This window comes from Dipodomys ordii, unplaced genomic scaffold (assembly GCF_000151885.1).
Source record: "Dipodomys ordii isolate 6190 unplaced genomic scaffold, Dord_2.0 Scaffold69, whole genome shotgun sequence".
NCBI lineage: Eukaryota > Metazoa > Chordata > Mammalia > Rodentia > Heteromyidae > Dipodomys > Dipodomys ordii.
Genome location: NW_012267285.1, coordinates 4,000,370 through 4,017,454, shown reverse-complemented (window position 1 = coordinate 4,017,454; position 17,085 = coordinate 4,000,370). Strand labels below are relative to the sequence as shown.

At 49.9% G+C, this 17,085-nt stretch overlaps 1 protein-coding gene and 1 long non-coding RNA gene across 6 annotated transcripts; one reads left to right on the top strand and one right to left on the bottom strand.

Moving 5' to 3' along the window:
* The first annotated feature begins 1,643 nt into the window (after positions 1–1,643).
* LOC105991124 lies at positions 1,644–14,044 on the top strand. The gene is made up of 3 exons (XR_001175344.1): positions 1,644–1,989; positions 6,463–6,471; positions 14,032–14,044. It is a non-coding gene; the product is annotated as an uncharacterized LOC105991124 (long non-coding RNA).
* Usp18 (ubiquitin specific peptidase 18) lies at positions 1,995–15,127 on the bottom strand. Of its 5 annotated transcripts, XR_001175343.1 has the most exons (11): positions 14,801–15,127; positions 13,793–13,889; positions 12,092–12,237; positions 9,844–9,923; positions 9,498–9,656; positions 9,059–9,154; positions 8,298–8,468; positions 5,659–5,790; positions 4,898–4,969; positions 4,656–4,705; positions 2,264–2,304 (listed from the first exon to the last, which is right to left on the bottom strand). XR_001175343.1 is itself a non-coding variant. In XM_013023703.1 (10 exons), exons 1-10 carry the CDS (start codon positions 15,021–15,023, stop codon positions 2,259–2,261), a joined length of 1,200 nt encoding a protein of 399 aa, XP_012879157.1. In that variant the 5' UTR covers positions 15,024–15,127; the 3' UTR covers positions 1,995–2,258. The 5 variants fall into 5 exon arrangements, 4 of the variants coding, with proteins under 4 accessions (XP_012879157.1, XP_012879159.1, XP_012879160.1 ...); XM_013023703.1 differs by lacking the exon at positions 4,898–4,969 and having other exon boundaries at positions 1,995–2,304; XM_013023705.1 differs by lacking the exon at positions 4,898–4,969 and having other exon boundaries at positions 1,995–2,304; positions 9,510–9,656.
* Between the last annotated feature and the right edge of the window lie 1,958 nt (positions 15,128–17,085).

Sequence of the window (17,085 nt, the reverse complement as noted above, 5' to 3'; positions counted from 1 at the left end):
CCCACCAGATGGTGCTCTAGGCCTGCACATGATCCTCCTCATCTCAGGACCAGAGAGGTGCAGTGACCACTCATCCCCACCAGATGGTGCTCTAGCTGTGTGTAACGTACTCTTCTTCTCTGGTCCAGGAGATGCAGTGAACAATGTTTCCCACCAGATGGTGCTCTAGGCCTGCACATGATCTTCCTCATCTCAGGACCAGAGAGGTGCAGTGACCACTGCTTCCCACCAGATGGTGCTCTAGGTATGCACACTGTCCTCAGGACCCTTGGCGTCCCACAAGCCCCGCCCCTGGACCGCTTACTTCCTGCTCCTGCCCCACCCCTGCAGTGCTCCACTCCTCCTCCTAGCCTGTAGCTGCAGCTATTTCTGCCCAGGACACTGTAAAACGTGAAGCCCTGATGAAGTGTCCCAAAGCCTCAGTGCCAAAGACAGACTAGCCTCTGCTTGGTCCTGCTGCAAACTTTAGTGTCTGAAGCCCAGAGCAGTCTTGTCCAAGTGTTATGGAGAAAAGAGTCCACCACTCAGACAGCCTCATGTAAAAAGGTGACTTTATTGGGGAAGTGGAGATCTAACAGGCCAGGGATGCAGCACAGACTCAGGAGCTGAAACTGTGCGCTTTCTCAGCTTCAGGGTGCCGGGACTCATAGTCCACAGGACATGGCCTCTTCACGTCTCCTATGCCACAGGTCCTGAGGCCAGGAGGACAGTGCACAGCGCCTAGGGCGCCCTCTGGTGGGCATCGGGACCCACCGCACCCCGGATCCTGATGAGAGGACAGTGTGCAAGCCTGGAGCGCCCTCTGGTGGGCATCAGTGCTCACCGCACCCCGGGTCCTGATGAGGACAGTGCACATGCCTAGGGCGCCCTCTGGTGGGCATCAGTGCTCACCGCACCCCGGGTCCTGATGAGGACAGTATGCAAGCCTGGAGCGCCCTCTGGTGGGCATCAGTGCTCACCGCACCCTGGGCCCTGATGAGAGGAGAGTGTGCAAGCCTGGAGCGCCCTCTGGTGGGCATCAGTGCTCACCGCACCCTGGGCCCTGATGAGGACAGTGTGCAAGCCTGGAGCGCCCTCTGGTGGGCATCAGTGCTCACCGCACCCCGGGTCCTGATGAGGACAGTGTGCAAGCCTAGGGCTCCCTCTGGTGGGCATTAGTGCTCACTGCACCCCGGGTCCTGATGAGGACAGTGCACAGGCTAGGGTGCCCTCTGGTGGGTATTAGTGTTCACCGCACCCCGGGTCCTGATGAGGACAGTGCACAGGCCTAGGGCACCCTCTGGTGGGCATTAGTGCTCACTGCATCCCGGGTCCTGATGAGGACAGTGCACATGCCTAGAGCGCCCCCTGGTGGGCATCAGTGCTCACCGCACCCCGGGTCCTGATGAGGACAGTGCACATGCCTAGAGCGCCCCCTGGTGGGCATCAGTGCTCACTGCACCCCGGGTCCTGATGAGGACAGTGCACAGGCTAGGGCTCCCTCTGGTGGGCATTAGTGTTCACCGCAGCCCGGGTCCTGAGGAGCACAACTTCTTGAAAAGATCCAGTGGCCTTTGCTTTCACAGCTATATGTTTATAGCACAAGTCATTAGCATCATATGTGTTTAATTACCCCATTAAGCTGCACACTACACTCCTTTCGAAAGAAATAACTTTATTTACTTATTGTGCCTCATTCACGAGAGTTATGGTTTGGATAAGAATTTCCTACACAGGCTCCTGTGTTGATGCTTACTCTCCAGGCGTGGTGCATTTTCAAGGGCTCTGGAAACTTGGGGAGATGGGGGCCTAGCTGAAATAGTTCATGGGCACTACTGGGCCTTGAACTCGGGTCTTAGGTGCAGTCCATCCCTGAGCTTTTTCACTCGAGCCGGCACATTACCACTTGAGCAATGGCTCCACTTCCAGCTTTTGTTTCAGTTGTCAATGGAAGGTAAGTCTCAAGGCTTTTTCTGCCCTATCTAGATTTGAACTCTCAAAGCCTCCCGAGTAGCCACAGATGCCCTGCACAAGCCTCATCTCTCCAAAGATTCTGCCCCACAACATTGCTAGACAAGGGACCAGGCCTCTGACACAGGACCTTTGGAGACAAACCACATCCAAACCACACCAGTAACCATTCATGGTTATAACTTAAGATTTAAATTATTACAGTTTTTATGTTTTTCCTCATTGTAGAATCTCCTAGAAGACTCAGCAGATCCAATGACAGGAAAAGAAATGAATTTGTCAGTCTCTGAAGGTTTAAAGTATATCCATTAACCTCTAATCTTCATGTAAACCAGAAGATATGCGGTTTCCTGCCTGTAAAGAGAAATTTATCAGCATAGCAAAATTAAACATTTACAATGAAAGGCTATGTGTATTTTTGGGTGGGTTGTGGGACTTGAACTCTGGGCCTGGGCACTGTCCCAGCTCAAGGCGAGGGCTCTACCACTTGAGCCATAAAGCCACTTCTAGTTTTCTGTAGCTAGTTACTTGGAGATAAGAGTCGCAAACATTTTCCTGCCCAGGCTGGCTTTGAACCGCAATCCTCAGATCTCAGCCTCCTGAGTAGCTAGGATGACAGGAGTGAGCTAGCTACCAGTGCCCAGTTGAGGGGATATATTATTGATTCACAATAGGACCAAACTTCCAGGATAATGGAGCAAACCTTCATCTACCTACCTGTCCGTCTCATCAAAGGAAAAGAAAATAGTGACTTGGGAAACTAACCTGGAAGTTCTTATTAGCTAACATACAAATCATGGACAGCATGGTGCATGCCTGTGATCCTAGCTACTCAGGAGGCTGAGATCTGAGGGTCATGGTTCAAAGACAGCCTGGACAGAAAAGTCTGTGAGACTCTTATCTCCAATAAACTAATCAGAAAAAGCTGGAAGTAGCACTGTGGTTCGAGTGGTAGAGCATTAATCTTGAATACAAAGAGGCTCAGGGATAGCACCCAGGCCCTGAGTTCAAACCCAGGACTAGAAGAAAGAAAGAAAGAAAGAAAGAAAGAAAGAAAGAAAGAAAGAAAGAAAGAAAGAAAGAAAGAAAAAGAAAGGAAAGAAAGAAGGAAGGAAGGAAGGAAGGAGGAAAGGACCAGGGACAGACATATTATGGGACTATAAGCCAACTCCAACCCTGTTTTTTGTAAATAAACTTAATTGGAACATGGCCACTTACATTCATTCATTCACGTGCTATCTGTGGCACCCTGCATGTTGCAAGGGCAAAGCTGAGTAACAGCTACAAAGGCTATGCTCCAAAACCCTAAGTACTTTCTCTCTAACTTGTACAGAGAAAGTTTGCTAACCCCTATTCTAAATCACAGGGGAATGAATAACCAAAAATTGGCTAAGAACAGGCACCTAAGAGAAATGTTGAGAATAAATAAAAACATGAAAAGTAGGTAAAAGGAAGATATCAAACATGAACTCCACCTAATCCATTAATTATGAAATCAAGCCACTGGTGTAGCTGAATATCACCTGGTACAAACACCATCACCCCCAATACCATCTCCACTACCTACCCTCTCACCCCCAATACCATCTCCACTACCTACCCTGTCACCCCAATACCACCTCCAGTACCTACACTGTCACCCCAACACCACCTCCAGTACCTACACTGTCACCCCAACACCACCTCCAGTACCTACACTGTCACCCCAATACCACCTCCACTACCTACACTGTCACCCCAATACCACCTCCAGTACCTACACTGTCACCCCAATACCACCTCCAGTACCTACACTGTCACCCCAATACCACCTCCACTACCTACACTGTCAGTGCCATCTCCACCTCCAGTACATATAAAAATCTCTGCCTTGACTTTATCCAGCTTTTCTCTCTAGGTTACTACGTCAGAAGCATGTCCTGACGCTTACTGAGAAAGAGGAGAGTGGTCCTGGCCCCTGGTCTTCTGGGCACCACTGGCTCACACTTGTAACCATTGTTATTCAGGAGGCTTAGATCAGAGAATTTAGGTTCAAAGCCATCAGAGCAGAAAAGTCTTTGATACTCTTATCTCAAATTAACCACACAAAAGCAGGCAGTGGAGTTGTGGTTCATGTGGTAAAGCACTAGCCTTGAGTGAAAAAGCTCAATGCCTAGGCCTAGACTTCAAACCCAAGAACTAGCACTAAAAAAAAAAAGAGCACATGGTCTGGTGTGAGGGGAAAAGTCACAAAATCAGAAAACATTTTGAAGTGTAATAAAGGAGGCCTGCTCAAAAGGCATGGAAAGCAAATAAGATAGCCCTGCCTTTGGAGCTCCAGGGTGCAATCGGTTAGCCGGGTACTGATAAGATAGCCCCGCCAATCCGCTGGGGCCCATCAGTAAAGGCTTTGCGCAATAGGAAAGACCGTGATTATAAAAACACCACTAGGCACTTGCTCAGAAGATAAATTAGGGCAGGGTAATAGAGACCAGAAAATACAGCTACACAGTTACAGAAAATGATGGACATGGAATTGGGACTTATGCCAGTGCTTTACTGAAGTCTAAATTCTGAGGGAAGTGTGGTGCCACGGATGACTGCTGAAAGATGAGGCTGAATGGTAGTCAGTGGGGACTCTCGGATAAAGGCAATAGTTCATCCATGCAGATTTCACAAAGCTCCAAGAACCCAGTGGACTCCATTCCCCCAAGTGCTTCTCTTACCAGCGGTAGTGATGATTTCCGTAGGTACACTGGACATCTTCCCAGGACACCTGGAAGAGCATCACAGACATCAGCAGCTGGTTGGCAGCTGCTATTACGTGTTGACAGAACAGGGGACACTGTAATGTGCCCTGTTAGACTCCTGCAGAGTGGAGAAGCCCACCCTGGCGACCACACAGCATCAGAGCATCTGGTGACACAACGCCGTGCACCCTGAGGCCCTCTGTAATGTCCCCACTCACCTTGAAATGCTTACACCTATCCCAGAGTTTTACACCTTGCATCTTTCTAACGTCTCACTTCACAGAAGTTTCCTACAAAGCATAAACCTTCAAGGTACAGGGCCAAGAGCACCAGAAACCTAACACTGACACAACAGATGCTTAGAAAGCAATAAACCAAGCCGGGTGCTGGTGGCTCACGCCTGTAATCCTACTCAGGAGGCTGAGATCTGAGGATTGCGGTTCAAAGCCAGCCCGGGCAGGAGAGCCCGTGAGACTCTTATCTCCAATAAACCACCAGAAAACCGGAAGTGGCGCTGTAGCTCAAGTGGTTGAGCGCTCTCCTTGAGCTGAAGAGCTGAGGGACAGCGCCCAGGCCCAGAGTTCAAGCCCCATGACCGACCAAAAAAAAAAAAAGAAAGCAATAAACCATGGCTGGGAAGGTGGCTCAGTGGTAGAGTGCTCGCCTAGTATGCATGAAGCCCTGGGTTCCATTCCTCAGTACCACATGAAGTGGCGCTGTGGCCGAAGTGGTAGGTAGAGCACTCACCTTGAACACAAAGAGGCTGGGAAACAGCACCCAGACCCTGTGTCTAAGCCCCAAGACAAGCAAAATAAATAAATAAATAAAGCAATAAACCTAGAGAATGGCTTTGAGCCACAAAACTCCCCAGCTCCTACACACAAACTACAAGACCATAATGCGTCTTCAACTATGAGCTGAGAATTTATTGAAGGTGGCTAATTCAGAGAAGGAGGAAAGTTTAGATGATGGTTCTCACCCAACAAACATTGGAGTCATTGAAGCAGAGCCATTTTCCATCCGCTGGATTCCGGATGTAGGTACAGTAATGACCGAAGTCTGCCACCCCTGCGTGGGCTATCACAGCGAAGAGTTCATACTGTGCTTCACGCTGGAAGAGGACACGGCTGTAAGTGACCCACCCCTCCTTTCCCAGCCCTGGTCTTTAGTGAGGAAGCATACTTTGCCAGGCACTTGTTTATTGCCTGCTCTAGGCCCGGCACTGACACTTCAAAGGAGCTGGAAGAAAAGACCTCGACCTGCAGAATCTCACAGCTAGTTGAAGAGAAGCATCACAAACCAGAACTGTGATGCCTGTGTTATATCAGACCCACAGACCAGTGAGTGGGGAATGTTCAATTTTTGCCCAGTGGGGCTCTGAGGAGACCTCTGTTAACCGTGCAGAAGGGCTTTTTAACATTGGCAGACAAGTTATCAGAAGGGAATTTGTTTTGGTTTGGTTTGGGGGGTGGGGAGGGATTGTGAAGTTTTTGTTTCACCTTGGTTTCTTCCTTGTTTTTGTTGGTTTGTTTTGGAAGTTGCGGTTTGAACCCAGGGCCTCCTGCGTGCCAGGCAGGAGCCTTACCATTGAATCACGCCCCTAGCTCTATTTTGTGCTGTTTTTTCCTTCCCCAGGCAAACATCTGGAACATGATTTCCCCCACTGCAGGCTTCCTGATTAATGGGCTGATAGGCACATGCCACCATCTGAACAGAAGACATAGTCTGAAAGTCTTCAGTTCAAGGTTAATGAAACTGTGAGAAATATGAGGTGAGAAGAAAGGGAGCTAGAGTATCCACAAAATGGTGACAGAAAAGAACCCAAAAGCGGACAGCGAAACAGCAGGACAGAAGCCTTATAAAGACAGTAGGACAAGAAGAGGAATGTTACAGACGCAAAGTCTCTACTACATGTGTTCCACTCCCTCAAAATCTTAGAAAACTGTTTAAAAGAAAAGGGAACATTAGTAGTGAGAGTTTGGGCTGACTTTTATGTTAGTCAAGAGTATTTCTTGGGCTGGGAAGGTGGCTCAGTGGTTGAGCGCTTGCCTTGCATGCATGAGGCCCTGGGTTCGATTCCTCAGCACCACATAAGCAAAAAAGAAAAAAGCCGGAAGTGGCGCTGTGGCTCAAGTGGTAGAGCGCTAGCCTTGAGCTGAAGAGCTGAGGGACAGCGCCCAGGCCCAGAGTTCAGGCCCCACGACCGGACCCAAAAAAAAAAAAAAAAGAGTATTTCTTGCCGGGCGCTGGTGGCTCACGCCTGTCATCCTAGCTACTCAGGAGGCTGAGATCTGAGGATCGTGGTTCAAAGCCAGCCCGGGCAGGAAAGACCATGAGACTCCTATCTCCAATAAACCACCAGAAAACTGGAAGTGGTGCTGTAGCTCAAGTGGTAGAGCGCTCGCCTTGAGCTGAAGAGCTGAGGGACAGCGCCCAGGCCGAGTTCAAGCCCCACGACCAACAAAAAAAAAAAAAAAAAAGAGTATTTCTTTCTTTCAAAAAAACCCATAGCAGCAGAAACCCAACAGTGGTTATTAGGGGTTGTAATGAAAGATGCTGATCAAAGCGCACAAACTTCCAGTTAGACGGGAGGAAGAGGTTTCAGAACAATGTCATACAATATCGTAATTATAATGTGCTCCACACTGGAAAATGCTTTTAAAGAATTTTTACACATGCTCACCACAAAGACACAGGTGAAGTGATAAGTATGTTGTCTAGCTTGAGCTAATTTTTCCAAAATTTGAGGATGGGTGCGGTTGCACACCTATAATCCAGGTTCACCAGAGGGGGAGATCAGAAAGGCTGTGGACAAAGTCAGCCTGGCGAGAAAGCTAGTGAGACTCCAATCTCAACAGACAAGCCAGACATAAGTGCACACCTGAAAGCCCGGCCATGGGAGAGGCAAAGGTAGAAGAGCAGTCCAAGGTCAGGCCTGGACAAAAACAAGACACTGCCTGATAACAGAACTCAAGCAAAAAGGCCCAGTGGCTTGGCTCAGATGGTGAATGGTGATGTGCTTGCTACAGGCCCAGCATGACACAGTAGTCAGTGCCAAGACCACAAGATACCATTTCGCCGGCATGCGTATGTCAGAGCACCACACTGAAATCCCTACACACAAATACTTTCCATTTGTCAACATTGGAAATAAGGCAGGTTTGTTCTGAATCTTTAAAGAAATTAACACTAGGAACAGCAAAGGCTTATAATGATAACCCCAGCACGGACCCTGGGGGACCACATGGTCATTAAAATCAATAATGCTTAGAAAAAAACAAAAACAGCCTTTCTTTTATTTGTGAGACAGGGTCTTAACTGTGTAGCTCACACTGGCCTTGAACCAATGCCCCTCTGGTCTACGTCTCCCAGCCGCAAAGAAGATAGGCATGTGCCAACATACTGGCTGAAAAATAAATAAATTGAATTTAAAATGTTTTTAAGCCCTCTGCCTTGAATATGACTTTGCCTCTGTGACTCACTGTGGAGGTGAGCTGAAGACCAAATCGCTAACCCGGGCCTGGGGATTCACCAGTCGGTGCCATCTAGCAGTCGAGGGGTAAGAGCGCTGAACCTGAAGAACGCTGCATCCGGTAGGATCGATCCAGAACACCTCACCTGCTCTGTGTCCTCAGTGAAGTCTTGATGCTCAGCCAGAAGAACCTGACTGAGATCCAAGCGCTGAGGGAAGTGCAGCGAATGGCAGACTTTCTCCGTCTGTGAGTTCCGAATGGAGAATCGCATCAGGTGAAGGGTCAGGGTTTGGGGCAGATGTGTCATCCTCAAGACCTGCAAAAGCAAAACTCACTGTGAGACGGGGCCCCGAGGCGCTTGCGGGAAGATCCTGAGAAACACAGGGCCTGGTGGCTCGTTCTCCTCCCCAGGGGGAGGGGTGCGGGGGACACACTGGGGAGCTGAAGGGGCCCATGGCAGAATCCGTTCCTCTCCCCGGAGACTCAGGTGATGGTGGCCAGCACAGCACTATGGCCCTCAGACAAAAGCCATGAGCGGCTCAGGGCTCCGCAGAGGCGCCCGGCCCTCAGAAACTAGAGTCTGCTGTAGGGAGCGTCTCCAAAACCGAAGAGGGACCCCACCGCCCCCACCCAGCCCCACGCCGTCACCTGCCACTCCTGGTGGAAGGCTGTGGTCAAGAAGCAGCATCCACAGCCCGGTCTATGAGAAGCCCGAGGGTCCGAACTAGCCTCACCCACATCCCACCCCATCCGCCACCAGGAAGGGCCCGGAAGTGTCTGGAAAGCCGTGGCCCAGCAACAGCCCGCCCTGGAGACGCATCTGAGCCTGAGGGTGACCATCAGGAAGGGCCCGGAAGTGTCTGGAAAGCCCGCCCCGGAGACGCATCTGAGCCTGAGGGTGGGCACCTGGCTTCCACGCGTCTTCGTCCCGCAGGCCTCGCAGAACCACCTGCTCTTGCTGGCTAACTCCCTGGGGTGGAAAAAACAGCGCAGGGCCTCCTCCTGCCAGCGGAGGCCGCAGGGAAAGGCCGCGTCAGCAGACCCTTTCCACGGGCACGCGGCCACCCCACAGGTGAGGGCTGAGCTCCGCTGCCGGTCCCCCACTGTCCCCCAAGCACCCCACTACCAGCGCTACATCTGTCAGGATCTTCCACCCACTGGGGGAGAAAACACGAGGAGCCCTGGTTAATACGACAGTGTGAGAAAATTAGAAATAGGATAGAACTGCTGCTGCTGCTCAAAGAAATTGGCCACCTAGAGCCATGCACGTGAAACAGAGTTATTGTTAGTGTCCGCGGGCAGAAGGTCACGGGGGACCTGGCATGGCGGGGCGACCCCTTCTCGCCCCGTCTCTCACCAGTGTTTTCAGAGGCTTGGAGTCCACGTCATAGAGAGAGAGGGAGAGGGTCAGCATACTGCTGTTCCTACTACTCTCTCTGGTACAGAGGAGGCAAACCAGGGACTCCTTCACCCGGATCGTGTACAGGGCCTGCAGCCTCTCTACCTGCAGGAAGGAGCCAAGGACGGGTGAGGCTATGTCCAGAGTTGGACCTGTTGGACTGACAAGCCCTGACGCTTCCGGCAGGTACCGGGAAGGACACCAGGAAACGAGCAAGCGGTCTCCACGGATCCCTTACTACAAATGCACAATGGTGAGCAACCTCTACAGGTCCTGGGATTTCAGCTCTTACCAAGTCCACATCATCTATTTGATCCTTAAGAAGGTTCCAGAACGTGAGGTAGAGCTGAGCAGCATCGTGCTGGACAAACACTGGTTAAAAAAAAGTAACAGCACATCAGTGCAGTCGCCGGAGAAGTCCCGTGTCCTCACGACCCCTAACTATGTGAACACTCACCACCTTGCCTTTGACTCTCCCAACTCCCAAAAAAGGTCAGGAGGTACCGCATGTTAGGCGCTCAGGAAGTGAGAAGTATTCTTGGTGCTGGATTTGACAGTGCCTCTTAAACTTAAGCCTCGGGAAGGGAACAAGGCTCTGCTCTACGCGCTCTGAAGGGCCTCGGTGGAGGGGGAAAGGCCAGAGCAGGAGCTGAACTCCCTGAGCGGCGCAGAGAGGCAGGCACATGCTGACGGGCCGGCCGGGGACTGCCAGGCATGCCCCACCTGGCCCCACTGGATTCCGTAGAACAGACCAGCTCCAGGGACTCTCCAGAGCACAGGAGCGGCACCTCCTCACTCCATCCGCTGCTCTGTTCCCAGCTCGCACCTGGCCAAGCCAGAACTCTGAAGGGAGGCGCAGACCACCAGACAGAGCGCCAGACGGCATTCGTTCTCAGCAAAGAAAGAAAAATGACTCTTTTTTGCTTTACTTTTTTTATATACTGGTCCTGGGGTTTGAACTCAGGGCTGGGCGCTGTCCCTGAGCTTTTTTTCCTCAAGGTTGGTGCTCTACCACTTGATCTATGGCTGAACTTTCAGCTTCTCTTGTTTTTGGTTAATTGGAGATAACAGTCTGGTGGGCTTTCTTACCCAGGCTGGTTTCAAACTGTGATCCTCACATCTCGGCCTCCACAGTAGCTAGCCTGAGCCGCAGGTCCCTAGCTTTTTTTTTTTTTTAATGTTGTACCAGTTATCACTTTTGTAAATTGCCATTTCTTTCTCTGTAGTTCTTCTTTTCACTCTCCCCGTCTTAGACTTACAGAGCATTGTACACTAGGTTTATTCTACCTTCTTCCTTTTCCTTTCCTTCTTTTTTCATCCCTAGCTTTTCTGTCACCTTGCAATTCTTGATACCACCTTTCTCCACAATAACTGAGCTATATTCAAACACACGATTATTTTGTACACTTTCAACCCTAACCTTCCCAATTTTTAACCTTTGATTTTTAACTCATACACAAATTTTACTCTTCTAGTCTCCTATTGTGCCATATAAGAACACTAGTTCTTATGAGCCCATTGGACTTACTCTAAACATTTGGTTAGGTACTGAATCAATGAGATTGTTAGTACTGAGTAAATCCCCAGGAGGGTGGTGAAAAAATGCATTATCAACCCAGCTAATACCCATTTCTGTCAGAATACAGACAACATTTCAATGTATGTTTTTCAGACAACTAAAACCCCAAACTATAAATTAGGTTTAAATGAGCAAATCTTTTTTTTTTCCTGCCAGTCCTGGGGCTTGAACTTAGGGCCTAGGTGCTGTCCTTCAGCCTTTGTGCTCAAGGCTAGCACTCTACCACTTGAGCTACAGCGCTACTTCCCAGCTTTTTCTGAGTAGTTTATGGGAGATAAGTTCTCACAGACTTTTCTGGCTGGGGTGGCTTCGATCAGTGATCCTCTGATCTCAGCCTCCTGAGTAGCTAGGATGACAGACGGGAGCCACCAGCGCCCGGCTGAGCAAATCTTAGCATAGGAGCACATAGGTATGAAAAGAAAAAGAAATATGACATCTCAAGAAAGTCAGCAATCACACAGGGTGAGAATGACCACTAGGTTGAGGATGACAGAATGAGCAATGAGAACTGACCATTCTCGGTGAGGTCAGGGAACACTGACCACTTGAACCTCCTCTCCCGTCCCTCTCCCCTCCCCTCTCTTCCCTCTGCCCTTCCCTCCCCTCTCCTCTCCCCTCCCCTCTCCTCTCCCCTCCCCTCTCCTCTCCCCTCCCTCCCCTCTCCTCTCCCCTCCCTCCCCTCTTCCCTTCCCTCTCTCCCCTCTCCCTCCCCTCTGCTCTCCCCTCTCTCCCCTCTCCTCTCCCCTCCCTCCCCTCTCCTCTCCCCTCCCTCCCCTCTCCTCTCCCCTCCCCTCTCTTCCCTCTCCCCTTCCCTCCCCTCTCTTCCCTCCCCTCTCCTCTCCCCTCTCCCCTCCCCTCTCCTCTCCCTCTCCCCTCCCCTCTCCTCTCCCTCCCCTAGTTCTCTCTGGCTAAGGCCCACTGTAGACAAGAGCAGGAGCCACGGCTGAGCGGGGCATCTTACGTGGCACGTTGTGCTTCTGGAGGCAGCAGGCCAGCTCCGTGGGCCGCACCGCCTTCTGCCGGCTGTCCTGCATCTTCTCCAGCAGTAAAAGCAGCTGGAACGGGACACTTCTCTTTTGTTCTTCTGCTTCCTTTGGCACTGATATTCTGTCAAGTGAGAACAGTCCCAGGAACCTCTTCACCTGCACCATTGTCCATGTGCATTGCATCACTTGGAGAAATGTCCAGCTCCAGGCCACTCCCTTCCCATGAATTAGACCAGAGCTCCGGCAGTGCGTGGGGTTAAATGGGCAGCCACGTGAGGCTTGGCACAGAACCCTCCAACCCCCCACCCCCAAAATTCACAGTAGAGTGAAGGATAAAGTGTGCTCAAGTGCAAAACAGGGACAGACCGAGTGAGCAGGAGGGGGCCAGGGCAGGTGGAGGGAGGGCGAGCATGAAGAGCAGCTCATATGCATGTAGGAAAAGAGTAAGGAAAACTATCACAATCATTTAAAATGAGGCCGGGCATAAGAAAGAAAGAATAAAAGGGATAAATTTGATCAACGTATAATATGTACGGAAATACCATAATGAAAGCTGTTTGTACAATTAACAAACACTAATAAAAAAGGTTAAAATGAGCAGAAAATAAATCAGGTCATTAAAGTATACATAAATTTGTGTTGTGAATATCCAGTTATTCACAGTGACTTGGACTTTTGAAAGCCTTCTCAAAAATTTCCAGGAAAAAAAATATTTTTCATAAGATTCTGGACCCATATGTACAGCAAGCAGCAAAAGGTCCAGCCGAAGCACTTCAGATTGACAAAGAAAAGTCTGGGTTAGGTCCTGGAAAGAAAGGCCAACCGAAAAAAATACCATTGTGCCTGGGCAGTGGTTCACTTCATTGTGGACATCTCTAACTTCTTCAGCAAGTGGAGAAAAGGAGGTAGCTTAGGGCAAAAACAATAATGAATGCTGAAGAGTGTCTGTGCGTAAACATACTGGTCCCAGTGACTTTCTCCAGTATTGCTCTAGTTCCAACTCCCTTTTATTCAAACCAGTGCTGAAAATTCTATCTGTACATTCAAATCACCCACTAAGTATTTCTAAAGTACCAGTTGCTGGGCATAGGAGGTGTTTGCCTTAGCAGACAGAAGCAGGAGGAAAGGAAGGAGAGAGGGAAGGGGAAGGAAAAGAAAGGAAAGGAAGAAAGCCCCAGACCCCACCACAGGCCAACTGAGCACAAATAACTGAAGATGGGACCAAGCATGGGTATAGTTCTTAAAGATTCTTGCCAGGTGGCTTACATCCTAGCTACTCAAGAAGCTGAGACCGGAGAATCATGATTCAAAGCCAACCCCAGGCAGGAAAGTCAGTAAGACTCTCATCTCCGATTAACTACCAAAAAAGCTGCAAGTGGATCTGTGGCTCAAATAGTAGATCATGAGTCTTGAGCCAAAAAACTCAAGGACAGCACCCAGGCTCTGGGTTCGAGCCCCAGGACACACACAGACACACAGACACACACACGCACACGCGCGTGCACACATACACACACACACACACACACACACACTAAGTGATTCTAATTTGTAGCCCAGAATACACAGGAAAATATTTCCCCCTTCTGGCAATTTATGATAGAAGGCTTCTAAAAGTCCAAGTCACTACGAAAAAATAAAATAAGACACAGTTGCCTCACCTGAGTAAGTCTTACCTCTTCAATATCTTCGTGAACTCCACGTTCATAATGAATACCTGAATCAGGGCGTTAAGACAGCAGGTCTGTCCAATGTTGTGTAAACCAACTGGGCCTAAAAAGAAAAGAGGAAAAATGCTAAGGGAAACACAAAATATTCAACAAAAATCAGATGTTTTCCTTGAATCTACTAAGGCCGTGAAATGTGATATTCTCTCTGAATTCACTAGGGAACTTTTAACTATTTAGGCGACAAGATATCAAGCATGAAACTTTAGAATGCTAAATGATAAGGTTAAGTTTGAACAGCCTATTAAGGGAAAAAAAGACATGTCACAAAACAAGAGTGTCATTCACTGCAAAATGAGTAGTATAAAGCACTTATTGGAAGAGAACATTAAAAAGCAGCCATTACTGAAAGCTTATCTGAGGGGACTGTGGGTCTTCTCACTCTGCACCCAAACTGCTCTGCACAACTGAGCAAAAATGGGTGTCCAGAGGGCTCTGGGACAAGAGAAGTGTCAGCCAGTCTGTGTCAACCTCCCGGGGAGGAGTCCCAAGCCAGGTCCCCACCACAGATGGGGAGGGAAAAAAATGACAGCCCGGAGGAAGGGTCACCTGCTCCAACATCTCTAATCACCAGAGACAAAAGCCAGAACGACTGTAGGGGATATTCGCAAACCTGACACACTAGCAGCCAATCTCCCAGCTCACAACATGAGCCGTTGGAAAGGGGGGATGCTAATAAAGCAGGGGGAAGTACATGCCCCAGACACCTGCTCCCAAATCAGCAGGGCACCTTGCCTCCAGAGGGACTTGCACAGAGGTGACAGGGAAGACTGAAACCGAGGAGGACCGCCAGCTACCATCTGCCACGCAAACATTTAAAGCAACGTCACAGATGACTTCCCCCAGTCCGTCCAACACCCTCTGCTAGGAACTGCTAACTCCATTTTAGACGCAGACACTGAAGCACAGGAGACCAGGACCTACTAATATAATCACAGCTCTGAGGCTGCAGAGTACCGTGAGTAATTGCTAAGTGTTGCTGCACAGTGAGAACGAGGGAAGCGAGGCTCTCCTGACCGTGAGGGTGGTCCCAGGCACTAAGATGCTCTCTTAGCTGCACCCTCTTCTTCCTCTTCATCTTGCTGTCTTCTCTCGTCTCATCGAGTTCTCCTGGGCAATGCTGAGACGCAGCCAGGATGGACTGGTAATTTTCCCTCAGGAACGCAAACACCTTGCCCATGAGTAATCACTCTGAAATCCCCAGGCCAAGGGTGCCTGGCTGGTGCTCAAGACTCCACAATTCTACTGCTAGGAAGCGTTTCCATGAGCCAGGGCAGAGGAACCTCTGTGAAGACATATAAGAGACAGGTAAGGACAAGAGAGGGCATAGCCAAGTTCTTGCATTCGGTTCTGAGTCAGCTCTAAGAGGGGTTAATTCTGTGAGGAGTTGGAGCATAAAACTCCAAATTTGGGCCAGGCATCCATGGTTCACACCTGTCATCCCAGCTACTCAGTAGGCTGAGATCTGAGGATCTCAGTTCAAAGCCAGCCCAGGAAGGAAAGTCCCCGAGACTCCTATCTCCAATAAACCACCAGAAAACTGGAAGTGGCGCTGTGGCTCAAGCTCTCAAGAGAGCTTGCCTTGAGCTGAAGAGTTGAAAGTCACACAGCATCCAAATGCATGCTACAGGTGGCAAGAAGACTTTCGGCTGAAGCATAAAAGCCTTACATGTGGCTCTGAAACCGTCACTCAGCAAAGACACAGACCAAGACAATGTAGCTCAGATATACAATGAAATAAATCATTAAGTGATTACAATAACGAATTACCATTTGTGGCAATGTAGGTGACTCTGGGTGACATTATACTACATGAAATAAGTCAGGCACAAAAAGACAAATACCGAAGTATTATTTATATGTAGACGCAGGGGAAAAACAGCGATATCTCAGGAGACTAGAACAGAGGTTCCCAGAGATTGGATAGGGTGGGGGTGAGGAGAGATTATTAGTTAGCAAAATGCACTGGTAGGTACAGAGCTTCTAAGGTTCCAGACCGCCGTAAGTGGTCTATTTCAAAGTAGCAAAGTGAGGATTTTGAATGTTTCCAGGGCCGTGAAACCATGTGAGGTGGGACTAGACCAGTTACCTTGACTTGACACCCACCCTGTACACGATTATTGAGATCTTAGAGTCCACAGAACAAATTTGTGTGCAAATCAAAACTTTCAAAAATCGATTTTAAAGGCAGCTGTCAACCACTGATCCTCTTACAAGGCTCAAGCTTGGGGGTCTTAGCTAGAGGACAATTCAGCTGAAGATTCCCTCAGCAGAAGCAAGGGTACCGTGTGGACACGCGGCTGCCAGGTCTCAGGGGAAACAGGAAAGGCCAGGCAGGTGGCAAAGGACAGCCGGGAAGGCAGGGGACCAAAGGCAAAGGGGAAGCGAAACTGAGCTGTCTGTGAGGGGAAGGGAGCAGGCCAGAGGGCGTGGCTGAGTGATGAGACACAGACACATACACACACACACACACACAGACATGGACACACACACACAGACATGAACACACAGACACACACGCACACACAGACACACACACGGACGCACACACATACACACAGACACACACACATGCACACACAGACACACAGAGACACACACGGACACATGGACACACACACACACAGACATGGACACAGACACGGACACACACGGACACACAGACACACACGGACACGCACACACACACGGACACAGACACGGACACGCACACACACACGGACACACACACACACGGATGCACACACACGGACACATACACACACACACACAGAGACACACACACAGACACACACAGAGACACACACACAGAGACACACACATGGATGCACACACACACGGACACACACACACACAGACACGCACACACACCAGAGGAGAGGTTGGCTGAAGGCCCACCCTCACCCCAGCTCCAAACATAACCCCAAAGTACTGAACAAAGTCACCCCACCCTTCCTGAAATCAGCACCCTTAAAGTGAGGGGCAGATGCCCGCAGCGGGCGAGCCAGTGGGGTCCTCGGGGAGCGCAGGCTGTCCCAAAGGGGGGGACCCCAACTCCCCAGCCTGGAGGAGGTCAAGGTTCAATGCCAAGAGGACAAATCACAATGGCGGCCAAGCAACCCAAGCCGGCTCCGTCCTCCAAACTCAGAGCAGCGGCGGGACCACACCAGATCTGGATTCTCTCTCGGCTGGACCTTATCTGAGACCCAGTTCCACCATCCACAAACCCTCCTGCCTCAGTC

Bases quoted from the DNA above. Each gene is read 5' to 3' on its own strand.
- Usp18 (XM_013023703.1), bottom strand. From the start codon at position 15,023: ATGGGCAAGGTGTTTGCGTTCCTGAGGGAAAATTACCAGTCCATCCTG. The intron at 13,890-14,800 runs GTACTCTGCAGC...TTTTCTTTTTAG, and splicing joins ACACTTAGCAATTACTCACG to GCCCAGTTGGTTTACACAAC. The intron at 5,791-8,297 runs GTGAGGTGTTCT...GTCCTCTTCCAG, and splicing joins TCACTGAGGACACAGAGCAG to CGTGAAGCACAGTATGAACT.